Source organism: Vipera berus, assembly GCF_964194415.1.
Source record: "Vipera berus genome assembly, chromosome: 3".
Taxonomy (NCBI): domain Eukaryota; kingdom Metazoa; phylum Chordata; class Lepidosauria; order Squamata; family Viperidae; genus Vipera; species Vipera berus.
The window spans coordinates 169,792,847-169,820,520 of record NC_138204.1 but is presented as its reverse complement, the minus strand read 5'-3'; the positions used below and the strand labels follow the sequence as shown (position 1 = coordinate 169,820,520).

General features: G+C 40.0%; 1 protein-coding gene across 3 annotated transcripts; it reads right to left on the bottom strand.

Moving 5' to 3' along the window:
• Positions 1-4,971: 4,971 nt before the first annotated feature.
• On the bottom strand, positions 4,972-27,007 carry IMPACT (impact RWD domain protein). Of its 3 annotated transcripts, none has more exons than XR_014025753.1 (11): positions 26,872-27,007; positions 24,504-24,632; positions 24,019-24,071; positions 18,064-18,126; positions 17,331-17,416; positions 14,558-14,686; positions 11,661-11,755; positions 7,133-7,206; positions 6,815-6,918; positions 5,780-5,914; positions 4,972-5,328 (listed from the first exon to the last, which is right to left on the bottom strand). XR_014025753.1 is itself a non-coding variant. In XM_081322341.1 (11 exons), the coding sequence occupies exons 1-11, from the start codon at positions 26,908-26,910 to the stop codon at positions 5,260-5,262; spliced, it is 963 nt and encodes a 320-aa protein (XP_081178467.1). In that variant the 5' UTR covers positions 26,911-27,007; the 3' UTR covers positions 4,972-5,259. The 3 variants fall into 3 exon arrangements, 2 of the variants coding, with proteins under 2 accessions (XP_081178467.1, XP_081178468.1); XM_081322341.1 differs by having other exon boundaries at positions 6,828-6,918; XM_081322342.1 differs by having other exon boundaries at positions 6,828-6,918; positions 14,558-14,683.
• Positions 27,008-27,674: the final 667 nt, after the last annotated feature.

The window sequence follows — 27,674 nt, the reverse complement described above, 5'->3', positions numbered from 1 at the left end:
TTTGCTCGGTCGTCAGTGATCTTACTGACGAGGAGGAATCCCTCGACTTGGCCGAGGTGTGATTGCCATCTCTCGGGATGGCGTGTATCAAACTCCCTCACACGGCCGAAGTTTGCCATGTCGTCCGGTCCTGGGTTGCTCCGATGGAAGTTAAAACTTCCGTGACAGCTCTTGCCGGGAACTCCCTTCCTCGGCCGTGACTTCAGCTCCGGAGCGATCCCACCTTCGTCGCCAGTGAAGTAGCCGAAGGACCACTCGGGACGACAGGCTAATAACAACAGATTTATTTAAGAGCAAGGCAAACAAAGAATAACTTGTCCGGCTTTTATAGCCGGCAGCTGGTAGCGAGGACCAATCAGCGGTGTCCATTTTGGCGCCCTGTCAGACAGGGACCAATCCGTGTCGTCTTTTGTTGACAGCTCCGGCTTCCGCGTGTCTTAGTGTTTTGACAGCCGCGAGCTGTCAGTGGTTGCGCCTGCGCTGTACGGTGGACGCTTTGACAGCTCAGGCTTCTTCGTAGTCCGGCGTTTGACAGCCGCGAGCTGTCAGTGGTGGCGCCTGCGCGGTGCGGGGAACTTTGACAGCTGTCAAAGTTCCCGCGTGTTTTCCTGTCAGGCTGCGTTTAGTCTATACGCTTGCTGCTGCCGCTTTGATTGAACAGTTAACATATATACATCATATCAAGGGATTGTTTACATATATAACACAGTCACTCTTGGCCCAACCTACCCTATAAGGATGTTATTGATGACATAAAATGGAGGCTCCTGTGGAAGCTTCCTTGACCAACTCATAACAACCACTACCTTATCCCAGTGTGACTAGTATCCCAATATTATCTAGTATGCACAATCTCAAAGAGCTTTCCTGTTTCAAGCCCAAGAATTTAGCCAAGTGTAAGACTGGCTTGAAACACCATGCAACTTTGGGAAGTGGGACAGAAAGACCACATTTCTGAGTGCTAAAACTGAGCATCTATGGGATTTTTTTATCAGGAAAGACAAACTGTTTGGGAATTGAAAATTTCTGATAAATAATACAAGTAGTCCTTGATTTTTGACCACAATTGAGCCCAAAATTTCTGTTGCTAAGTGAGACATTTGTTAAGTGACTTTTGCCCCATTTTATGATCTTTCTTGCCTCAGTTGTTAAGTGAATCACTGCAGTTGCTAAGTTAGTAACATGGTTGTTAAATGAATCCGGCTTCCCCATTGATTTGGCTTATCACCAAGTCTTTAAAGCAGCCATATTTTTCCCCAGATTGTGTAGCTGCCTTATGCAGCTGCCTATCGATCTTAAAAAAAAGGTATAGCTGCTTTAAAGGATGGCAGGTAGGCCCAGGTTCACACTTCTATGCTCTGTAAAGCATCTTTTTGGAATCAAACTTGAAGTACTGGATATCCATACCATCTAATCATTTTCTCTATTCTTCCATAATTGTTCCTCTAAAAATGAAAATATAGCTACAAAACTGGTTCGCTCCCCAAAGAGTTCATAGCCTAAATAGAATGTAAATCCAAAAGTGAAAAGCAAGATTCATAGCTGATTCATAGCAAGAGTCAGAATTATAAATGCAAGATTCATAACTATAGGGTCTCTCAGTAGCTGTTTGTCTGAGAGCAGGTTTATGTAGCTTTGCATACTAAAGATAAGCAAATGGAGCAAGTGTCCTCTAATTCATAAGATTTGTTGAGTAATTAATCATTTCCCTTTATTAGGACAAACAGGGTCCTTTGAAGGCAAGTTTTTGCATGTATAATAGCCTTTTTAAAAAAACCTGCAATAGCAATTTATTAGGGATATGCAGCACTTTGAAGCACTGTAAGGCAGAGGTATCTACTTAAAGAAGCTATATGCTAGTTGTGCAATCCCAGGAAAATACTCGATTGTTTAGAAGGCATCAGCAGGATGGGGCAAGGTATCTCTGAACAGGTGTGGCCACTAACTCAGCATTTCCTTAACTGAAAAGGTTTATTTTCCTTACAGTGCACAGCTACAGTGCAAGCCAAGCAAAACTGCAGCTTCTTTAGAAAGACACCCATAAGTGTGGTTGTTGTGTATGACCAACCCAATTCTGAAATATGTTTTCAGAGATCTGAAGAGCTGCATATTCTTGCTATTTATTTACATGTATACATTCACCTTTTTTTTAGCCCAGGCCACAGTTCAAAGTCTCAGCAGGTCACAGCACCTGGCTAATCTTCTCTAGGTTGAGATGCTAAGTAGACAGACCTCATTAATATTCAGATGGGAGGCCTGTAGAGAGTATTAGGGCTGGAGGCTATCATGTGAAGTTGAAAAGCTTCCTAGAAGCAGCTTTTTTCTGTATTATTTCCGTAATTCTGCCAAAACATGACATAGGCATATCCACGAAGTTGCTTGAAGGGGACTTATTCTCTAAGGAGTTCACTACAACATGGTATATTTGTGTGTGTGTGTGTGTGTGTGTTCCATTTTTATAATCACATCAACTATAAATAGATTACACTGAGAGCCAGTTTGGTGCAGGGATAAGGCACAAGGCTAGAAACCAAGTGACTGTTGAGTTCTAATCCCAATTTAAGCACAAAGTCAGCTGAGTGACCTTGGAGACAACTGCAGGGACTAATCCAGGCAGTGACCAGGAGTCAACACTGACTTGAAGACACACTCACTCACCCACAGTCACAAAGATAAGGCCGAGAAAGTGAGACTAGCAAGAATCAATCCAAGGCCAATTGGAGAGTTGTGCCATAGGGTAAAGAGTCCTAGCCCAGCACTATAAATACCTATGTCAGAAAGCTGATACACATTTAGGCAGATAATATAAGATGCGCACATTATCCAAAGCAAGAATTATGTAGTTGGAAATCCACCCTGCCTTGGCTGCTTTATGCAAGCAAAATATCAGTCTTATTTCTTTTGCAAGCTGCTCTCAAAGGCAAGGGCTTCTCCATCAATGTACTGGTAGCTATGTAGCTATTAACAGTGTTGCTCTAAGACAGGGGTCATTAATAAAACTTCCCTGGTTGCAGCAATCTAGAACAAAAGATAACTGTTTTCTCTTCCCTCCCCTTCTCCCCACCCTAATTTACTTTGGGGTATTTCAACACCTCCAGTAGTTGCTCCTTAATCTCTGGCTCCATTTTAGATTACACAATTTAAGAGCTATTGCAATGCTTTCAAATTACAAGAATTGAAATTTCGCAAATTGCTTGATAGCAACGTAGGGTGCTAAATGTCTTTATTGTTCTCAATTCTGATTCTGTAAATGATTCTTTGCAAGAGTTGTTTTTGACTCCTGAGAACAGTTATATTTCATTCAAAGTTGAAGAGTATTCAAAAAAAATCAGACATTTTAATATATTTTTTTAAAAATGTAGTTACGGTCAGAGGTAATTTTATATTCTGGTAGTTGAAGACTATCAAGATTACTTTTCTCTGATTTGAGAAAACGTGTCATAAATAAAAATCTGATCTATTGTATTCAATATGACTGTGTCTATAACACTTTGCATGACTACATCAGAAATTAAAAAAATAAATTCAGACTAAAATACAGATAGTCCTCAACTTACAACGGTTTGTTTAGTATCCATTTGAAGTTACAACGGCAGTTTAAAAAGTGACTTATGACCATTTTTCACACGTATGACCTTTGCAGCATCCCCATGGTCAACGTGATTTACATTCGGATACTTGACAAATGGTTCATATTTTTGACTGCTGCAGTGTCACAGCGTCATACCATGATACTAATTTAACAACTGCAATGATTCATTTAACAAATGTGGCAAGAAAAGTAATAAAGTGGGACAAAACTCATTTAACAAATTTCTCATTTAGCAACATAAATTCTGGACCTCAATTGTGGTTGTTAAGTCAAGGACTACCTATATTTTGTCAGCTCCAAGAAAAAGACACATAAAATTGTCAAGTATTTTAGTTTCTCTTATGTGGACAGCGTAATACCAATGTCATTATGAAAATTATGTTGAATAAGAAAAGCTATTATCATTTAGGAAATGATAATCTCAACATCTCAAATGCATTACATTCATTCTTTCATAGTTCTATTTCAAAAGTAAACATCCAAGTTTACCAATATAGTGAACAAAATGCCTTAATGCTACGTCTTGGCCTTGCTTAAAGTGATACTAAATTAACTTCCAGAGATACCATGTTTCCCCGAAAATAAGACCCAGTCTTTTTTTGACACCAAGAGGCAACAGGTCTTATTTTTTGGGGGGGAGTGTATCTTTTCCACTCACCTTGCAGCAACAGCACCAACAGTCCTGCCCAGCCAGCCCACTTCTTCTGTGGCCAAAGCAGCAGCTTCATTCTGCAGCTGAGGATGGGGTTCAGGCCTGCATTTCGCAGTCAGAGGCTATAGCTTGGTTCTTGGCTGCAAAGGCCTTCCAGAAAGGCCTCTGATTGCAAAATGCAGGCATGAGCTCCATCCTCAACTGCAGAATGAAGCTGCTCCTTCGGCTGCAGAAGTAGGCCGGTGAAGCAAGTGTCAATCCATGGGAGGCCTGGCTGCAATGGTAACTTCCACCCCAGCCCTAGCTTGATTTTTAGGTGTGTGCCTCATCCCAAAACTAGAGCTTTTGGGGGGGTAGGGTTTATATTAGGCCCACCCCCGAAAATCAAGCTAGGGCCTATTTTCGGGGTAGGTTTTACTTACAGGGAAACATGGTAGTAATTATGTACCTGTTTCATGTAACCCAGGAATATCCAGTCTTCTACCCTCTCAATAGCCACCGTTTGTGGGAATGAGATTTCAATCATCTGAGGAAATTTGGTGAAAACGTAATTCTCATAGTCAAGCAATAGGAAAAGTAAGAGATGAAATTGCTGTGTGAAGCAAAATTGACCCTTGGCATAAGAGAGGGTTATCGAAGACATTCAAGACTGCTTGGTACAACAGATTCTTACTACCATACATTATCAAAATGTTTACCCCAGAACGACAAAGAGAAGATAGTAAAGTTCTGTCTTTCTCATTTATTGCTTTTTTAAGAAATCAAAGACTAAATTCAGAGGGAAGCTTATATTATATTGAGAGACTTTGATTCTTGAGCGGCTGAAATAGTGAACAAATTGAAGGTGTTTTCTGGGTCTGCTGCTACTGCTTCAGTGGCTTGAGTTTTCTTACGAAGAATGTTTTTTATTACTGCAAAGTGTTTCTACACTTTTGGAACAAAAGGTTTAGAATACAGAATCCTGAGTGGTGACAGTTGAAAGCTGAAATACGGATATGTAATTCTGCAAAATACATCAATGTTCTGCTTTCTTCTTGTCTTTTCTCATTCCTTTCTTCTTTCCAAGAGGCTTAGATGGATTTTGCTAGAGAATTATAAAAAAAAGTCAGATAAACATATCTAATTAACTGTTACTTTTTTACACAGATCACATGCTTTTCTTAACAGTACTAGCATATAGACAGGGTTAATTACCTAAAATTAATATTCTATTACACTTACTTTATCCCTCTTTCAAGAATGCTTTGGAGAAAGTTTTATTTATATAAATTATTTAAAATTATTTGTATTGGGTAAAAATTGGTTATAAAAGTAATAAAAGGTTTATAATTGTTTAAATGAGAAAAACTTACAAAGAAGTTTGCATATTTTTTTTCTTAAATAAAAACACTTTAATAAATTCATTTACAGGATACTATTGTAGATAACATTCATCGTCAATGATGTTAGGCATTCATTTCTGCTCTACCCTACCCATGTCAAAAGAAACATATGAGAAGAAATCTACTGCTATAGATATTTTACTAAAAACTTACAGATAGGTTAGTGTAATTCTGCTCCACAAGTATATTTCTGGCACAATTGTTGATGTGTTTGAAACGATCTGGCCCTAGAAGGATACCACCATACCAGCGGGACACCACCACCAAAACATTATGGACATTCAGGATCTATATTAAAAAAATTTACATATTCATATTTAGAAGATTTACAACTATCAGATTCACTTTGTTACATACAATAAGCATTTCTTAATTGTTAACTCAACCCATACTACCTACAAAATATAATTCTAGAAAAATATACATTTCCAGCATCGACCCACAACTTGAAGCAAGCCATCTTCATAGTTCTGGTTGATGCCATTAAATCACAGTTTAACTAGATATCCACTTTCAGGTGCCATGCAAATTTGATATTAGTTCTAGAGAAAAACTTCTGAAAGTAGAGCTTCTGCTCTCTAATAGGTAAAAGAAGAAGGAAGTTGATAAGTTCAATGTTCTTTCCTGTAACTTTAAACTTCTGTTTATCCTATCAGACCATCAGCAACAACTGACAAGATGGTTAGATGCTTCGTATTTGCTGTACTCTTCCACCAAGGCAAGGCAAACCTAGATCTTACTTACAATTTAGCATTGCCTTTCTGACCTAAGTTTTTTTCAGATATTGTAATTACCATTTTGTTCTGGATGATGGATTTATAGTCCACAAAGAAATGATTTGAAAAGCTGGATATTACTTCATTCTAAAATTATTCATCCTGACAAGGCAGTGATATGAATCAAAGGCAAGAAAAAGTTAAAGATAAAACTTTAAACATCAATTGCCACTTTATGACTGTGGAAGTTAGTAATATTTTCATTCAATATATCAAATATTATTGGTCTCTTGTCTGTATTTTCACCATTTGGTCATTCGTCAAACTATTCTAAATGACAAATAATAATCTCAAATATGCTGTATTTGCATGTATCCATTGACAAATGTTTGTCCGATTATAATGCTATGGCTATGAATCTCCTGATTAAAATGTTATGGCTACAAAGAATGAAAAATATCTTGTTACTAACTGATTCCTTTCACCTGCATAAGATGGAGAAGACGGCCCCCTGCTGCTGTTTCACCATCATCTTCACAATCTTGTAAAAAAGTCTGCTTGTCTTCACAGTATATTCTTAAAATAAAAATAATTCTAGATCACAATGCAAATATGTATCTTAATTCTATATCATAATATGTTTGCTTATCAATCTACTGCTTTTATAAAATTCTCTAAAATCCACGAATAATCCATGAATAATCACATGCAATTCTACTAGGTCTGATCCAAGAGACAGAACATTCATTAGTAGATTTTTATCCTCCTCATTATTTTTGCAGCTACTCACCTGTAAGCATATATGTTGTGAGTAGCACTGGCTATTTTCTTATTTTTGTACAACTCAGCAAGAACAATTTTCACCTTGGAAGAAAAAGTTTCAGACAATAATTAGGATTTATATGCTTTACTTGGAGCTCTTGCAAACTCCTTATTGATGCTTAATTCTTGCATATTTGAATACAATTAAATGCAACTTTGATTGGAGAATATAGAAGGCATATTTTAACCAACACACTTTCTTTCTCTTAAAATAGATTGTACTTTCTAGCTGTTTTGAGAATCAGTCAAGGCTGACAATTGAGGCAGAAACATAAACTTGAATTCTAACTTTTTTTCCTTCAATAGAAAAGATATCACAGAATTACTCCTTTAGGGAATTCTGCTTTTAAGATTTGGTAATTCCTTAGGAACAGATGATAGAATAGGCAACAGGGAGCTGGCAAATGCCCCGAAGTAACTTCCTCCTTAACTGAACTGAGTAGGAATTTAGGATGCAAGGCATTTATTATTATATTAAATAAGCATTAGAGATAAAAAAATCAAGCAGGTAAAAATGTAGAACAAAAAATTGTGGAGAGAGTTGTAAAAACAAAATATAAATTTATGGTGATCATATACATAGAAAATAGAGCAGCTTTCAGATTCCACATTAAATGGTAGAAAATAAAATTACCAATGTTGTCATCAAAATAATAAAATCAATTCTCATCAGATGCTGCAAAAAATCACTAAATTTATAGAAAGTCAAATGGTCCTTGAACATAAATATGAAACCATACTAATTAAATTAGCAGCTTTAATCAATATGTGATCTTTGGTAGTCAACATTCATATTTCAAATTGTTGGGTTGGGTCTAGATTTAGGCTAAATTAAGTATACACTTTAAAAAAATCAATGTCTGCTTTAAATCTGATTAATGATTCTTAAATCATTATATTTGCAGTGCCTTTCTTCTAAGAAATCAAAATGTATAGGACTGAAATATTTTAATTTTGCTTACATCCTGTCTAATAAATTACAGAATCCATTGGGTTAGCTTGTAGTAATAAATATGTCTTCTCTAACACATTTGTTTCAATTGTCAGCATTAGTCACAAAAGATTTCAGTAAATAATTACCGGTAGGCTGTAATTTTTAAGTTATCTTTTTCCTGTCTCCCTTCAAATATAGTAACAACTGTATTATTCTTATCAGAGATTACATTTCCCTATATAATAAAGGATGTGTAAAGAAACTATTTTAATAAACAATGCATAATTAATACCACTTTAAGCAAAACAATATTAAGCTCTACGAGCTTGAGAAGACATGTCTAGCAAGGTAACAGCATTTAATTTAAAAGAAAAAAGTCATTCCTCTAGAGTCATCAAAATACATATTCAATGTTTATTTTTTGTGGTATTTCTATTATTTAAAAGCAAAGTCTCTTACTATGTCAGTGAGAACACTGCTGAAGTGTAGCTCATATTTCCTATATACAGTATATCCCTCTTCGTACACTTGATCTTAACTAAAAGGCCAAGACAAGCGAAAAAGGAGAACAATGTGGCTAAATAAACAGTGCTATGATTGCCTAGTGCACAGGTCTGCAACCTGTGGCTCCGGAGCCTCATGCGGCTCTTTCAGCCATCTCCTGCGGCTCCCAGTCCTCTGCCATGTGCAGTCCCAAAAAAAAAAGTGGGACTAAAAAAGTTCAACCAATCAATTCAAACTTCTCATGGAAAAAAACACCTTGCGAAGCTTGAATTGATTGGTTGAAGTTCTTTGGTTTGTGGGACTTCCTACAAGCTGTTTGTGGGACTGCCCACAAACCTCTTTTCTTCCTCAGACTGCACATGGCGGCAGCAGAGGAAGAGACAGGAGGACTGCTGGAAAGGTGAGTGGGTCGGTCAGATGGGGCGTGCCGGGGAGAGGGAGTTCTCTGTGTGTGTGTGTGTGTGTGTGTGTGTGTGTCCTCTTCCTTTGGGCCAAAGATGGAGAGCACAGCGGCTACCACGCCGGCCTGGCGCACCTCCAGCATCTCTCAGCGAGTGCACTAGGCCACCCCAACAGCAGCAGCCATCGCCGGAATGATTGCTCAGCCCTTGGGGCCCACTGCTGCCATGGGGGCTGGCCCAGGAATTTGTTTCTGTGGGGGAGGCGGAGGCTGACGGAGATGCGGCAGACCTCCAGCGTCTCTCTCGCCGCCACCTCCACCACTACTGTCGGCTTCTGCTACAGCCGAACCCGGGCAGCCTCCTCCACCCCCAGCAGTGTCATCCGGAGGTTTTCTGCTTTCATCGGAACCAAGCAGCAAGTGGAAAATTTAGCAGTAGCAGCACTACCGGGAGCGGTTTCAATCGGCCCCTTCATTGCCAAGCATCCCCATAGAAGTCAATGGAGGCACCACGGCTGGCCTTTCAAATGAATGAGAGCGAGAGAGAAGCTTTTCCAAACAAAACGTGAGAGAATGAGAGCGGAGGGGACAGGGTAGGTGCATATCTTGCCTTGGCTCCACTCTTCAGTCAAACCCTGTTCTGCGCATGCACGCATGTACATGCATGCGCACACATTTTTTGCGGCTCCCAGTTTTTCCTTTTGTGAGGGAGCCGGTTCCGAGTGGCTCTTTCACTGTTTCAGGTTGCTGACCCCTGGCCTAGTGGTTCATTTGTACATAACAAAAATGTTCCACAACAGACATAAAATTGGATCATGAGAAACATGCATTAAGAAAAGCACAGTGTATGAAAAACGTTGAGTGTAATGGAACCTATACCAAAACAAATAGGCCCCACAAGTAGGCAATCCATAGTCTTCCAGATATTGGTAGAGTCCAATCAATAACAACCTTAATCACAATAGTTATGGATAATGGGCACTGAGGTCCAACAACCTGAGGAGAACCAGGGACCACTCATTTCTAATCAACAGGAGCTTCATACGTATATTTTATCTGCCCACCCATGCTGTTCTCTGATCTGTGTGACTATTGCAATCCAGATACCAGACCAGCACTAAAAATAATACAACTCTATTTTCACAGAACAGACAAAAATTGCTTAATATTAAAGAGTGGTTACTGTAATACAAAAGTAGCTCAGATGTTAGTTATAAGTTGGTTTTCCATAGCCAAGATGAGTTTTGGGGAAAAAAGCAGATGGATAGTCATGGTGAGCTGTCTCAAAATAATTCTCTAATTAGCAGGCAGTGCCTAAATGTTTATTTTTGATATGTCATCTTATACATTAACCCACTTGGAAAGAAGTTCTATCTTAATTGGTGCACACTAAAGCAGATGTCATACTCTGCCTTCATGAATACTTTGCCACGATGTTGTGTCTCCCATAGCATTCAGAAACAGTTCTTTATTCCCAGTCCTTCATTCAGTCTTATTATCCTACCCATTCCACAGGCTGATATCTTTTATAAGACAATAGAAGTTTCTTACTGGTTTCCTTTGCTTGTCCATGAGTTAGTCCAGGAATTTAGTATTTGTTTCAGTAGTATCAAGCCTCTTAATATCCCAGACAATTATTTTCTCCTCTCTCATTTCTTATCCATCATTCTTCTCTATGATCCATGTCTTAGCATGCTTTCAGCCTTCTCCAGCCTCATTCTGATCTTGTTTCAGCCTATATCAAATCTTCCGTTCATTTAAAAAAACTGCTATAAATAGTGCAAGTTGCCAGAGAGTAAGCTAAATTTATAATGCACCAAGATGTCCTTTCTTGATACCACATTTCCCACACATTTGCATAGGTACAAGCAAAATAAAAAGGTAAAGGTAAAGGTTCCCCCGCACATGCATGCTAGTCGTTTCCGACTCTAGGGGCCGGTGCTCATCTCCGTTTCAAAGCTGAAGAGCCAACGTTTGTCCGAGGACGTCTCCGTGGTCATGTGGCCGGCATGACTAGACGCCAAAGGCGCACGGAACGCTGTTACCTTCCCACCGTAGTGGTCCCTATTTTTCTACTTGCATTTTTACATGCTTTCGAACTGCTAGGTTGGCAGAAGCTGGGACGAGTAACAGGCGCTCACTCTGCTACGCGGCACTCGGGATTCGACCCGCCAAACTGCCGACCTTCTGATCGACAAGCTCAGCATCCTAACCCACTGAGCCACCACGTCCCTACAAGCAAAATACCCAAGTGCTATTTTCACTTCCAGTTGTTCATCAATCAACATAATGCATGGATAAAATACTTATTTTTCTGCAGCAGCATGGCCCTGTTTCCAAATCCACATGATCAGAAAATCCTTCTTCATAACAACTTACCCGTAAGATCACTCAACCTGAGAAAAACAGCTACTGTAACATACTACTGTTTACAGACATTAAAGTCAAAAAATAAAATCAGAATCTCTACCGTATGTAAACTTCTAGATGAATCAATTACATTCCACTGAATGGGATAGCAAGGTCTGCAAATTAAGAAAGTTATCAAGCAGTTTTATGTTCTTTCAATTAATGTATAGATATGAATATGCTCAACCCTTATGTATAAACTATTGGAAAACATAATGATATGATTGTTTGAAAGCAGGGTTTACTAACCTGTTTGAGGCACACAACAGGTGCTAAATGTGCCTGAAATGTGCTTCTTCGGTCTGTAATTGGGTTCCCATGATAAATTGGAGTTAACTCTTCATCTGAAAATTGAAAAAGTCAGATTTTATGCAAGGATGGCTTACTGAATTTTCTACCTATTTCAAATAGAATTTTGAATGCTTCTGGTTAACCTGTTTCTCCTCTTCACAAATATTATCCCTGGGCTCTTTAAATCTTAACAATAAATAATTATTTCTTTTTTTCTATGCTTATTGCTTTCAAGACTTTAATCCTGTTTTTCAGCCAGATGCAAAGCATGGGTTGCCTCAAACTAGGAAACAAGACAGAAGAATGCAGAGACAGACTGTAGAAGTAAAAATTCACACTTAACTCATATAATCAAATCGAATCACTATCTCACTGTACTATTTACAAAGAACCAAGATAACTAGGTTAAGGAACTAAGATTCCTTCAACTTGGAATTCTGTTATTTGTTCCTTTCTCGTTTCAACTGGGACCCCAGAAACTGACATATTTGCTTAGAGCCCTGTGCATCTTCTAGAAACCAAAACCAAAGCACTGCAGTCTTAACAAATATTTGAGCTATGGAAATATAAGCAACTGTATATGTATAGGCTGCAGAACCCGAAGCAGTATTTATTTCAACAATTTCCCCAATTCAGATATTCATATCTGACATACGAATGTAGGGAAGAAGGCCAGAGGAAACTGCATGGCCCTGTCACACCTTTGTACAATGATAAAACATACAGTATGTTTCACAAGTAGGAGGTCCATGTCCATCCCATTATTGAAAAAGAAAAAAAGCACTCTCGTTACCTAATTTATTTATTTATTTATTTATTTGGATTTATATACCACCCCTCTCCCAAGGGACTCGGGGCGGTGTACAGGGCAATTAAACACTATGAACAACACATAATATACAAAAATTAAAATGAAATTAAACCAAATAGCCCTAAACAATAAAACACATTCTAAAATTTAAAATTTTTAAAATTTAAGATCTAAAATCCCAGTCCCTCAGTCCAGGCTGGCAAGTTCAAATAGCCAAGTCTTCAGGTTGCGGCGGAAAGAGCGAAGGTTGGGAGCCATCCGGAGCTCAACAGGGAGCTGATTCCAGAGGGCAGGCGCGCCCACAGAGAATGCTCTCCCCCTGGGGGCCGCCAGTCGACATTCCCTGACCGACGGCACCCTGAGGAGGCCCTCTCTGTGGGAGCGCACAGGACAATGGGAAGTTAACGCCGGCGAAAGGTACTCCCATAAATAACCCGGACCCATGCCATTTAGGGCTTTATAGGTCATCACCAGCACCTTGAATCTCACCCAGAAGACAACTGGAAGCCAATGCAGCTCGCGGAGCAGAGGTGTTACATGGGAGTATCGGGAGACCCCCATCACAACTCGCGCGGCCGCATTCTGCACCAGCTGGAGCCTCCGAGTGGTATTCAAGAGCAGCCGCATGTAGAGAGCGTTGCAGTAGCCTATCCGAGAGGTCACAAGCGCATGAGTGACTGTGCGTAGGGCATCTCGGTCCAAGTAGGGCCGCAACTGGCGCACCAGGCGAACCTGGGCAAAAGCCCCCCTGGTCACAGCTCCTATATGATCTTCAAAACTGAGCTGTGAATCAAGGAGGACACCCAAGTTGCAACCCCTATCTACGGGGGGTAACACCTCACCCCCTATAGATAAAGATGGAATAGAATGGACAAACCGAGATGCCGGTATGCACAGCCACTCGGTCTTGTCGGGATTTGGACGAAGCCTGTTCCTCCCCATCCAGACCCTCACCGCCTCCAGGCAACGGGACATCACGGAGAGGGCATCACTGGGTTGATCTGGGGTGGAAATAAAAAGATGGGTATCATCAGCGTATTGATGATACCCCACCCCAAAACCACGAATGATCTCACCCAGCGGCTTCATATAGATGTTGAACAGGAGGGGCGAGAGGACCGACCCGAGGGACTCCACAAACGAGAGGCCTCAAGGCCGACCTCTGTCCCCCTGCCAACATTGACTGCGAACGACCCAGGAGGTAGGAGGAGAACCACTGTAAAACAGTGCCACCCACTCCCAACCCTGAGGCGCTGCAGTAAGATACCATGGCCGATGGTATCAAAAGCCGCTGAGGTCTAATAGGACTAGGACAGAGGAGCAAGCCCTGTCCCGAGCCTGCCAGAGATCATTCACCAGTGTGACCAATGCCGTCTCCGTGCTGTACCCAGGCCTAAAGCCCGATTGGTAGGGGTCCAGATAATCCACTTCCTCCAGGAACAGAGGAAGCTGATGAGCCACCACACTCTCAACAACCAACAATCTGTGTTAACCTTACAAAGCTAGATGAACCAGTGACTATCTTAATATAGAGCAACTTCTATGTTGTTATGATCTCATTGTCAACGCTGCTAACATAGAATGTTATTGCTTGACAAGAGATGAAGTAACTATTTCATATGTTAAACTTGTATATTGCTTTAAGACTTGTGTATTGCTTTAGTTTAAAGTTGGGAGGAGGGAAGAGTAGGAATGCACTTTCAAGGCCATTTGTCTCTCTAAAGAAGATAAGGCTTTGGTGGTGGAAGGGAAACTGATTCTTTAAATTAATTGGAGAATATGATTAATGACAAAATTAGAAAGGTGGAGAATTGTGTTTTAATATATTGTGCAAGGGGTGGAAATTTCAGATTCCAGCTTCCTTCGAGTATTAGGCTAATAAAGGACTTTTAAGGCAAACAATGCCTCAGTCACTTGAAAAGCCCATACGTCGGAAACTTGACACTCATTCTCTTTGTAAGAGCTTCATGTTATCAATTCCCTTGAGTTGATTTTGCTCTTTATTGTTATATAAACTTAACTGAAATAGCAATAGCAATATTACCTTTTTTTCCAGACAGAACAAAATTCAACATTATAGCTGTACAATCTGGAAGAGGTTGATTTTCCAGTGCAAATTCTTCTTCATAGTCCACATCTGTTTCTTCTGTAATCTTTTTATAATCTGGGCCTACTGGTAAAAAATCAGCACTAGTTAATACTTACAGTATTTCAGTGGCAAGAGCTCTAAAGAAATCAATATTAAAAATTCTATTTCTACGCTATTTTGCCAAATATATTTATGTAATTTTTATATTTAAAGATTTACAGGGTGTTTGTACTATTTTCCTGACACTTCTTTTTTTTTTTTATTGAAAAGTTTTAACATACAATTTTCCTTTAAACCCCCCCTCCCCCTCCCTTCTCCCTCCCCCCTACCTCTCCCCCCTCCCCCCCTCCCCCTCCCCCGACTTCCCAGAGCTAAATACAAGGTATATAAAAAAAACAATCATAAACAACCATATTCTAACAACTATAAACTCTAAAATCCATCACTCTCTAGCTTATATAGGATAAAACAAACCTTAGTAACATTGAATATATATAAAAAAAACTAAAAGAAAAAAAGAAAAAAAGAAAGAAGACTCATTCAAATGCTACATAAAACTTCTTAACCCTATACTTGTTCTGGATAAACTCAATCCATTTTCTCCATTCCATAATATAGCGTTCTTGCGAGTGATCTTTCAAATAGGCCGAAATCTTCGCCATTTCTGCCAGGTCGGAAACCTTTAAAGTCCACTCTTCTATGGTCGGCAGTTCCTCTTTCTTCCAATACTGACCTATCAAAAGTCTTGCTGCCGTAATAAAATTCAACATCAACTTAGTGTCCACAACTGTAGCATCTGTAATTATTCCCAACAAAAAAAGTTGCGGACAAAACTTTATCCTCTGTTTAAAAATCTTCTGCATGTTCCACCAGACTTTTATCCAAAAAGCCTTAACCTTTTTACAAGTCCACCATATGTGAAAATATGTTGCGTCTTCATCACCGCACCTCCAACATTTAGGCTGATAATTCGGATACATACTTGCAAGCTTTTTAGGATCTAGATGCCATCTATAAAACATTTTGTAAAAGTTCTCTCTTAGATTTTGAGCTTGTGTAAATTTTACGTTCCTCACCCAAATCTTTTCCCACGTGTCCATTGTGATAACTTCCTGGATGTTTTGGGCCCATTTTATCATACAATCCTTAACAAGTTCTGTTTCCGAATCAATCTCTATCAGCGCAAGATATATCCGTTTAATATGTGCGGGTCCCTGATTTCTAATTTGCTTTATCAAATTTTCATCAGTCATTGTAAAACCATGATCTGGTTGTTACAGTGACTCAGCCAGAGAACTCTGTTGTGGACCTGATGGAGATAATAACACAATATGGGAAGGTTTCTGGATTTAAAGTTAATACACAGAAAACCAAAATTTTGGCCAGAAATATGACAGTATCGCAAAAGGCTCTTTTAGAAGGATTAACTGGATTTGAGATTGCTAAAAGGGTCAAATATTTGGGGGTGTTTTTGTCACCCTCTAATACAAAGTTATATAAAAATAACTATGAAAAACTATGGGGTAAAATTCAAAAAGAAATGGAAAGTTGGGGAAAATTGCAATTGTCTTTGTTGGGACGGATTGCAGCAGTGAAAATGAATGTCCTGCCTAAATTTTTATTTTTATTTCAAATGATACCGATTCTTAAGAAAGATTCTAATTTGGAGGAATGGCAGCGAGGTATCAATAAATTTGTGTGGGCAGGGAAAAAGCCACGAGTTAAACTTAAGATTATGCAGGATACTCGTGAGAGAGGTGGGCTTAAAATGCCCAATTTTAAATTATATTATGAAGCTGCTGCATTAGTAGGAATAAGTGATTGGATTAATTTGACACAAGAGAGGTTATTAAATCTTGAGGGCCATGACTTGTTGTTTGGCTGGCATGCATATTTGTTGTATGATAAGAAGGTAGACAATGTGTTTAGAGTGCATATTTTAAGACAGGCATTGCTGAGAGTTTGGAAGAAGTATAGACATAAGTTAGATTGCAAGATACCACTATGGGCAATTCCAAAACACGCAATAGAAAATATACATGCTGGTTTCAAACATGATGTGACTACGTACAAGGAGATCCTAAGTTTGGAAAGAAATGTCTGGTGTTTGAAATCATATAGCCTCTTGCGAGAAGAGAAGGTTGTTCAAAACTGGTTTCAATATACTCAGTTACGGGCCAGGTGGAAAGAAGACTATTTTCCTGACACTTCTATGTTTTCTATCAAACCTGAAAGAAAGCAACATTTCATCTGTCTTTCTCTATCTATCCAATTCATAAAGCTTGCATATTTCACCTGCTCACTCACTGAAATATAAAGCCGCAACACTGACAACATGCACATAAACATGACCCTATGTCAGGGGTAGGCAACCTCGGCTCTTTTATGACTCATAGATTTCAACTCCCAGAATTCTTGAGTCAGCTAAGCTAAACTGACTCAGGAATTCTGGTAATTGAAGTCCATGAGTCATAAAAGGGCCGAGGTTGCCTACCTCTGCCCTATGTCAATACTAAAATGACACTATGCAAATCATATATAGAAACTAAAATATAGGTAAGTGGACAGGCAAGATAGCAAACATTTCAAAGTGAAAGAGTTTGGCCCATTTACTATGCTGCCATAATGCCCCTCATATCACTACATTTCATTTTGTCCATAAATATTTTCTACTTATTTTCAATTACATGCCAATTTCCTGCTATATCAGGAGGCCATCATATATTACCTGATTCAGATGACTGGGATTTTTCTGTCAAAACCTCACGTATCTTCTCCACCCACAAATAAAGAATGCTTTCACCAATGTTCTGCCTGAAATAAGTCAATTACAGACAATATATCAAGAACCTTTTACTTTAAAAATAAGAACTGCACGCGAAAAATCCTATATTTTAATATCACAGAATAATGCCCTCAAAGCATCAGTTAAATTGACCTCGTGCAAAATTCCAATTTTGTTTTCTCTAAACTTTCTCCCAGATAATCACTTTTATGTACAGTAATGATCCAAATGGGGAACACCAATCAGCACCCATGTCATTCAACCACAGGTCTTCCCCAAAATGAGACTATTCAGAACTCTCAACATGGGTTTAACTAACTAGAAGCTTTGGAAGGCACAGTTGTGCTGCAATTATCACTATGTAACATTAAGAGGGCTTGCAAAAGCAATTTGTTGTAGAAATGTACAAAATTTAACTGACATACATTTTGATCATGTAGATCTCTGAAGCCGAAACATTTTTTTTAAAGTAATCCTGATCATGAAAGAAAAGAGGCCCATTCTTCCTGTATAAAATCTAGTTATCTAAATTTTCAGGAAATAGATGTGTTTTACTATACTTTTTGCGTTTTACTGCCACCTGCTGGAATTATGAGTATTTAGATTTTTAAAAACACAAATACTGTACATTTTTTAAACTGTACATTAAAACAGGATAGAAATATGTACTACTTACACATAGATTTCTTCTAGATGATTTGCCAGTTCTTCATATTCCTTTTGTAAAATCCAAGGAGCACTGGAACATAATGAACATGCCAGTTTCTATTGATCTAAACCATATCCTGTTTATGTACCATAAAATTTCCAAGTTATTAATAAGTATAGTTACAGTATAACTATTAAACATGTATGCTTAAATTTTGGGTTTATATTGTATGAAGCATAATTATTACATGTTATTATTATTATTACACGTGTGCTCCCCAATTCATTCTAAGTTCTACAATGAATTGGAGAGCATGTATGTTTAAGTAAAAAAAAGGTTTCTAAGTAGCCTAACGTTAACAGAGTAAAATACAGAATAAGAACACACTCACATCTAGCCTCGCCATAGAATGAATCAGTGGTTCTCAACTTCAGCAACTTTTAAGACGTGTGGACTTCAACTCACAGAGCTGAAGGCTGGGAAATTCTGGGAGATGATCCATATATCTTAAAGTGGCTGAACTTCAGAAAGTCTAACCTAAACTGTCGGTGCCCCATCACCAACTGCTTCCAGTCAGATAACACCCCTCTACCAACGGCTCCCCCTTCATGGATTACTGCCTTGTCGTGGCGAAGGGGCTTGCGTAATTCAATGAAGCTATGAGCTATGCCGTGCAGGGCCACCCAAGACGGACAGGTCATAGCAGAGAGTTCTGACAAAACGTGATCCACTGGAGAAGGAAATGGCAAACCACTCCAGTATCTTTGCCATGAAAACCCTATGGACAGTACCAAAAGGCAAAACGATATGACGCTGGAAGATGAGCCCCTCAGGTCGGAAGGTGTCCAATATGCTACTGGGGAAGAGCAGAGGGCTAGTACTAGTAGCGCCAGAAAGAATGAAGCGACTGGGCCAAAGCCGAAAGGACGCTCGGCTGTGGATATGTCTGGTGGTGAAAGGAAAGTCCGATGCTGTAAAGATTTTTTCTCCATAGGAACCTGGAATGTAAGATCCATGAATCAAGGAAAACTGGACGTGGTCAAACAAGAGATGACAAGACTGAACATTGACATCTTAGGTATCAGCGAACTAAAATGGACAGGAATGGGTGAATTTAATTCAGATGACCATCAGGTATACTACTGTGGGCAAGAATCCTTCAGAAGAAATGGAGTAGCCTTCATAGTCAATAAAAGAGTAGGAAAAGCAATACTGGGATACAATCCTCAAAATGACAGAATGATCTCAGTTCGAATCCAAGGCAAACCATTCAATATCACAGTAGTCCAGGTCTATGCCCCAACCACCAGTGCTGAAGAGGATGAAATTGACCAGTTCTATGAAGCACTACAGCACCTTATAGAACTAACACCAAAAAATGATGTTCTTATCATCATGGGGGATTGGAATGCTAAAGTAGGAAGCCAAAAGATAACTGGAATAACAGGCAAGTTTGGCCTTGGAGTGCAAAATGAAGCAGGGCACAGGCTGATAGAATTCTGTCAAGAGAATACAATGGTCATAGCAAACACTCTTTTCCAACAACCCAAGAGACGGCTCTACACATGGACATCACCAGATGGTCAACACAGAAATCAGATTGACTATATGCTTTGCAGCCAAAGATGGAGAAGCTCTATACAGTCAGTAAAAACAAGACCAGGAGCTGACTGTGGCTCAGACCATGAGCTTCTCCTTGCAAAGTTTAGGCTTAAACTGAAGAAAGTAGGGAAAAGCACTAGGCCACTCAGGTATGAATTAAATCATATCCCGGTTGAATATACAGTAGAGGTGACTAATAGATTTAAGGAATTAGATCTGATAGACAGAGTGCCTGAAGAACTATGGACAGAGGTTCGCGACATTGTACAACAGGTAGCAACCAAAACCATCCCAAAGAAAAAGAAATGCAAGAAAGCAAAATGGCTGTCTGAGGAAGCTTTGCAAATAGCTGAGGAAAGGAGGGAAGCGAAAGGCAAGGGAGAAAAAGAAAGATACACCCAATTGAATGCAGAATTCCAGAGAATAGCTAGAAGAGATAAGAATGCCTTCTTAAATGAACAGTGCAAAGAAATAGAAGAAAATAATAGAATAGGGAGGACCAGAGATCTTTTCAAGAAAATTGGAGAAATGAAGGGAACGTTTAATGCAAAAATGGGCATGATAAAGGACCAAAATGGCAGGGACCTAACAGAGGCAGAAGAGATTAAGAAGAGGTGGCAAAATTACACAGAAGAACTATACAAGAATGAGCTTAACGTCCCTGATAATCACAATGAGGTGGTCACTGACCTCGAGCCAGACATCCTAGAATGTGAAGTGAAGTGGGCCTTAGAAAAGCTGAGCAACAACAAAGCTAGTGGAAGTGACAGTATTCCAGCTGAGCTATTCAAAATCTTAAAAGACAATGCAGTAAAAGTGCTACACTCAATTTGCCAGCAAATTTGGAAAACTCAACAGTGGCCACAGGATTGGAAAAGATCAGTTTACATTCCAATTCCAAAGAAAGGCAGTGCCAAAGAATGTTCAAACTATCGCACCATTGCACTCATTTCTCATGCTAGTAAAGTCATGCTTAAAATCCTACAAGCTAGACTTCAGCAGTATGTGGATCGAGAACTACCAGAAGTGCAGGCAGGATTTCGAAGAGGCAGAGGAACTAGAGATCAAATTGCCAACATACGCTGGATCATGGAGAAAGCTAGGGAGTTCCAGAAAAACATCTACTTCTGCTTCATTGACTATGCTAAAGCCTTTGATTGTGTGGATCATAACAAACTGTGGCAAGTTCTTAAAGAGATGGGAGTACCAGACCATCTTATTTGTCTCTTGAGAAACCTATATGCGGGTCAAGAAGCAACAGTGAGAACTGGACACGGAACCACTGATTGGTTCAAAATTGGGAAAGGAGTCCGGCAAGGCTGTATACTGTCGACCTGCCTATTTAACTTATATGCAGAGCACATCATGAGAAAGGCAGGGCTAGATGAATCAAAAGTTGGAATTAAGATTGCCGGAAGAAATATCAACAACCTAAGATACGCAGATGATACCACTCTAATGGCAGAAAGTGAAGAAGAACTAAAGAGCCTCTTGTTGCAGGTGAAGAAGGAGAGTGCAAAACTTGGGTTGAAACTTAACATTAAGAAAACCAAGATCATGGCATCTGGCCCTCTCAATTCCTGGCAAATAGATGGGGAAGAAATGGAGGTAGTGACAGATTTTATTTTCCTGGGCTCCAAGATCACTGCAGATGGGGACTGTAGCCAAGAAATTAAAAGACGCTTGCTCCTGGGGAGGAAAGCCATGGCAAATCTAGACAGCACACTAAAAAGCAGAGACATCACCCTGTCAACAAAAGTGCGTATAGTCAAGGCTATGGTCTTCCCAGTTGCAACGTATGGCAGTGAAAGTTGGACCATAAGAAAGGCTGAGCGCCAAAGAATTGAGGCCTTTGAACTGTGGTGCTGGAGAAGACTCCTGCGAGTCCCTTGGACCGCAAGGCGATCAAACCGGTCAGTCCTAGAGGAGATCAATCCTGACTGCTCTTTAGAAGGCCAGATCCTGAAGCTAAAACTCAAGTACTTTGGCCACCTAATGAGAAGGAAGGACTCACTGGAGAAGAGCCTAATGCTGGGAAAGATCGAGGGCAATAGAAGAAGGGGACGACAGAGAATGAGGTGGCTGGATGGAGTCACTGAAGCAGTAGGCGTGAGCTTAAATGGACTCCAGAAGATGGTAGAGGACAGGAAGGCCTGGAGGAATGTTGTCCATAGGGTCGCGATGGGTCGGACACGACTTCGCAGCTAACAACAACAACAACCAACGGCTCTTTGGAAAAACACTGTTTTAGCATTTTTGTAAAATGACAGGAGGAGGGGGCTAAATTGACCATGGGAAGTATACTATTTCAGAGCAAGGAGGTTATGACCGAGAGTCTGCTTTGGAGTTTCTACCACCTTCACGTCTCAAGGGAAAGGAACTTACAAGATCCCCACCACCACCACCCCCGGTCTAAATGTGTTGGGCAGACAGAATTTATCCAGATGAGATAGTAATAAAGGTAATGAGAAGCCAAGCCATAAAGGGTAACCAACACTTTAAACTGCATCTGAATGCTTACTGGCTATCAGTGCACTCCCAACAAAATTGATACAATTCTACTAAATCGATTATTTCTAATCATCATGCAGGTAGCTACATTCAGTGCCATGCTCCTTCCAACTTGCCTTCAGGGAAACCCCATGAAGCGTGATTTGCAGTAATCTAACCAAGAGATTAGGTGCATAAACTATTGTCACCATTATCAGCTGATCCTGGAAAGGCCAAACTTGCACACTAGTTGAAGCTGAGCAAAGGCTCTCTCCTTGACACATCTTCCACTACATGCCCAGTATGAGAGGTAAGCTTGATCATATTACCTACTCACTATTCGACATCCTGAGTTATTGGATGACCTCTCCCTGCAATTTCACACATATGTAAAAACAGAAAAGCCAATTCCTGAGTACTCCACTCTGGACTATACAAGGGTTTGACCCTCTCTATTCACAATTGATTAGAATTGCCCACTCAGAAAACAAAAGATCCATGCACCAACATGTTTCCAATCCTCTATACTCACAAGCAACCCCCCCCACACACACACACACAAACACAAATACCATGGTTGATGATATTTAATGTCACTGAAAGGTTAAGAAGAGGTTATACATTCTCCATCTAAATCTTGCTAGCAAACATCCACTAGAGCAGGCATGTCAAACTCGCGACGTCACGTGACGTTGCGCGACGTATCGGAACTTTTTCCCATTGCCGAAAATGGGATGTGTGCGGTTTCTCCGTGACGCTCTGGCCCGCGGGCCGGCAGTTTGACACCCCTGCACTAGTGTGATCAATACCATTTTTAGACTGAAATTAATTAAATTAATTAAATTAATTAATAAATTAATTAAATTAATTAATTTCATAAGGGGATCACATAACTTCTCTTTCTCTTAAGAAATCAATCTGATAATCAAGAACCCTGATAATGAGACACTGGAGATATGGGTGCACATCTTCTCGGTTGGTATCTGCACTTTGGAATGTTCCCTCTCTGAGATTGTGTGAGGTACCCATTATATTTTTTTGAACAATTGTTTAAAATCTTTTTGTTTATTTGGGTCTTTTTGATGTCAATTCTATGTAAGTGCATCCTTTGTCTTTACTTTCTTTTTCTCCCAACTCTTTAAACAATATGAATTTCCTTACTCATTCACTGTGTTTATATGCCCCATATTCACAACCTACAAACTGACAAGCAGAAATTAACAACAGATCCAACAAATAATACAATCCAAAATAAAAGTAGCACAACATAAAATACAAATTGAAAGCAAAACAAAATGGCAATTATTAAAAAAATACCTCAAACAGAAATTAAAGCTATATATAAGACTCATAAGGGATGCGGTAGCTCAGTGGGTTAGGACGCTGAGCCTGTCGATCAGAAGGTCGGCAGTTTGGCGGGTCGAATCCTGAGTGCCACGTAACAGAGTGAGCGCCTCTTACTCGTCCCAGCTTCTGCCAACCTAGCAGTTCGAAAGCACGTAAAAATGCAAGTAGAAAAATAGGGACCACTACAGTGGGAAGGTAACAGCGTTCCGTGCGCCTTTGGTGTCTAGTCATGCCGGCCACATGACCACGGAGACGTCCTCGGACAAGCGCTGGCTCTTCGGCTTTGAAACGGAGATGAGCATCGGCCCCTAGAGTCGGAAACGACTAGCACACATGTGCGGGGGAACCTTTACCTTTTTATAAGGCTCATAGTATCAGCTACTGACGTCTGGCAATAAAACAGCCATGGCTTTTATGTAGGCAAGCTAAAAAATGAAAATATTTTAGTGTTTCTGTTACAGCATAACAAAATTATTTGGGGAGGGTTATAATTAAGAGTTGTCTATTATTAAAATGATATATTTCTGGAAAGCATGTACTTACTTAAGCTGATAAATAGGTGGTGCTGAAGTTGGATATTCAGGAGGCAGAATCACCTGCAAGATTTTAATAATCAACCAGCAGTAGTATCTTCTTTAAAAAGAGCTGGGAAAAATATCCATAAGATCAATTCTGAAATTCTGTAACATTATAAAAGTACACAAAAAGATGTAGTCTTAGACTATACAGTCCTATACAACACAGAAAGTGCAACTTGTTTTTGTATAAACAGGCACAGATCTCAAGAGTTCATCAACTTTCTTAATATTAACAAGATGTTGCTCCAGCAGCGTAAAGGACATTTAATTCTCCCCCTTCCCAACTCTCTGGAGAACTGTATGCATTATTAGCAACTTTTAAAAGAAACAACTTTACCCAACATTAAAACTGTTCTAGAGAAAGAAAAAAAAAACCTACAAAGAAAAACTTTCTACTCTGATGACGTCTACTTTCAAACTATAGACCCAATTATATAACTATAAACTTACCTGCAAATTGAGAGTCCACTTTGGCTGTGCTGAGCAATCACTAATCTTAATACAAAAAATTTTCTCATCTTCATCAACAACGCACCATTCATCGCCATAGATAGCTGACAGAGCTTCAATTTCTTCGGTCTACAAAAAATGATGTTATATATTTTATTTTACTTTGAACCCCTTTTTTCCCTTCTGTTCAATTGTGTACAATTCTCTAAGACAAGTCCCTCCAGTTTTCTTGACAAGATTTTTCAGAAATGGTTTACCATTATAGAGAATGGAAATCAATATCTCTCTAGAAACTCTGAGGTGTTTGCAGTGGAAGTGTAAAAAGCTCAGATATATAATTTGCTTTTATTAGAAATATGAAAAAGCTCCCAACATAAAGATCAGCTACAACAGGATCTAGCAATCCAGCCATATATAAATCAGACTCAGAATTTAAATATTTGATGTTAATAAAATCCTGGGTTGTATAAACAGAGGCATAGAATCAAGATCACGCAAGTTATTAGTACCGCTTTATAAAACCCTAGTAAGACCACATCTGGCATACTGCAACCAATTTTAGTCACCATATCACAAAAAAGATGTTGACAGTTTGGAAAAAATTCAGAGAAGAGCAACTAAGATGATCAAAGGCCTGGAGACTAAAACATACGAAGAACGGCTGCAGGACTTGGGTTTGACTAAAGAAAAGAAGAAATAGGGGAGACATGCTACAAAGAAGAGTGGGGTCGTGTTATTCACCAAAGCACTAGAGGGCAGGACAAGAAACAATGGTTGGAAACTGATCAAAGAGAGAAGCAACTGGAATTAAGGAGAAACTTCCTGACAGTGAGGACAATTAACCAGTGGAATAGCTTGCCCCCAGAAATCATAGGCGCTCCATCACTGGAAATTTTTAAAAATAGGCTAGACGGTCACTTGTCTGAGATGGTATAGGTCAGTGGTGGCAAACCTATGGCACATGTGTCAGAGGTGGCACTCAGAGCCCTCTCTGTGGCACACACGCACGCCGTTGCCCCAGCCCCGCCTCCCCCTGCGCCCCCCCGAGGAGAGTCACCCCAGGGCGCGGCCTGTGCAGAGCAGCGCAATCAAGGACATGGCAGCCAGGCAGCAGGGACAAAACTCCACCCTCATGCCCCATCATGCGCAGATGATGCTGGGTGTGGCTGCCATGGCAATGCAGGGCTCCCTGGGCGATCCGCAGCAGACTGTAGAGGCAGTGGGTGGCCCTGCTGGCGGGCGGGGTGGGAGTGGGAATGGAGCGGGGGCAGGCCAGGTGGGTTTTGGGCACTCGGTGTCTAAAAGGTTCACCATCACTGGTATAGGTTCTCCTGCTTGAGCAAGGGGCTGGACTAAAAGATCTCCAAGGTCTACATTCTATTCCTATTCCTATTTCTATTCCTATTCTATTCCTTCTGGGCAGTGATCTTCACAAAGGGAGAGAGAAGCCAAATTAGAGAGTTTAACCAATTGCTTTACACTACTGAAATCTGAATGTCACCATTCAACCATGAATCAAAACAAAGGGAATAGATGCACAATAGGGATCAATAACACGGACAGTAAATTCTGTGATGGGATGATCTTCTGCCAACGGATGGACAGAGGGATAGCACTTTTTCTTGGTAAGAGAGCACGTTTGCAGCTTTATTCCTTCAATATATCAGGCATATTAAGAATTGTTTCATAGAGCTTTTATTATCTAAGATGACATTACACTGCAGACATCATGGTGGATGGAGAACTGTACAAAGTGTTTTATTATTACCATTTGGTATTGGTTTATTTGATTTAATGGAATAGTGTAAACCAGGAGTCTTCACACTTGGCCCTTTTATGACTTGTGGACTTCAACTCCCAGAATTTCTCAGCCAGCATGCCTGACTGAGGAATTCTGGGAGTTGAAGTCCACAAGTCATAAAAGGGCCAAGTTTGAAGACCCCTGGTGTAAACCATCTGCAGCAAGTAATATGTCATGCTGAAAAGAATTGCTGTAGCAGAACAGGTAACAAAACACTACACATTGGATAGGATTTTTTTCTTCATGGAACATTTACACAGTGTATCCATGTATTTAGGTTGTCAAGTTCTCCACAAGTAGATTAGCCCACATTCACACAAAGAATTCACCAGTTAATGAATAAGCTGACAGATTCCATACATTCAATGGATTACCTCTGTTTAATAAGGATAGATGTTTTGAAAACTACTAACGATGATATGGCTAATTATAACTTCCCTGTTCCAAGACAGTGTACTTCAGAACACGGACAGTAAGTGCCTATTGCTTCAATTCCCCACTTAACCAACTTCCTAGAAACTCACCACCACTTTCCTATCGCATGAAGCCGAGTACTACCGTACTTACTTGCTTTTGCGTTGTTTCCGGGTCGCTCGCCGCCGCCATTCCTCTGACGAAAGGTGGGTAAGTTCTACGGAACTCCACAGATCCTCGGAAGGGCAAAGCCGGATGAGTTGTGTTTGCACTCTACGCACGCGCAGTGGTGCGATTGAAGCTCTCCGCTTTCTCCCCCATTTCAACTGAGGAAACCCCTGAGAGCAAAGCGGAGACGAGAGCGTCTGGGAAGCTTCCGACACGCTTTGGGGGTCTTCGGGCTTGGGGCGGATAATTGTGAGAAAGGGACTGCGTTCGTAAATCGAGGTCGGCTAGTTGGTGGCACAAAGTGGAGCGTAGGGTTGCCGGTGCTGAGTTTTTAAATCCAGATCTGGAGTTTGGATGCCTATCTGGGTTTCCAGGTTTTTAATTAAAAATCTATTTTTCTATACGTTACATTATATTGTATATATCAAATAGATAAGAGTAACATAGTTTAAAACTGATGTGTTGGGGGAGGATATGTAGAATCTGGGTTTATTTGAACATCAATTCTCCACGGTTCACTTAACTAGGGATGATGTGCGACATGATGGGCGTAAGAAGGTAAATGTAGTTTTCTGAGCAAGAATATGGACGTGAGTTTGCACTTGGCTTGAGTAAGAAGGAAATATAACGGGAACACAAAAATTTTACAAATGCCAAAAGAAGAGAGTATACTTTTCTAGAATCAGTTATGAAAACCTTTCTACAAAAAAAAATTCAATTGCAAAGAACTCTTAAGCCAGATAGTATAGAACTAATAGACCAAACCGCATGAAAAGAATTTAATAAAC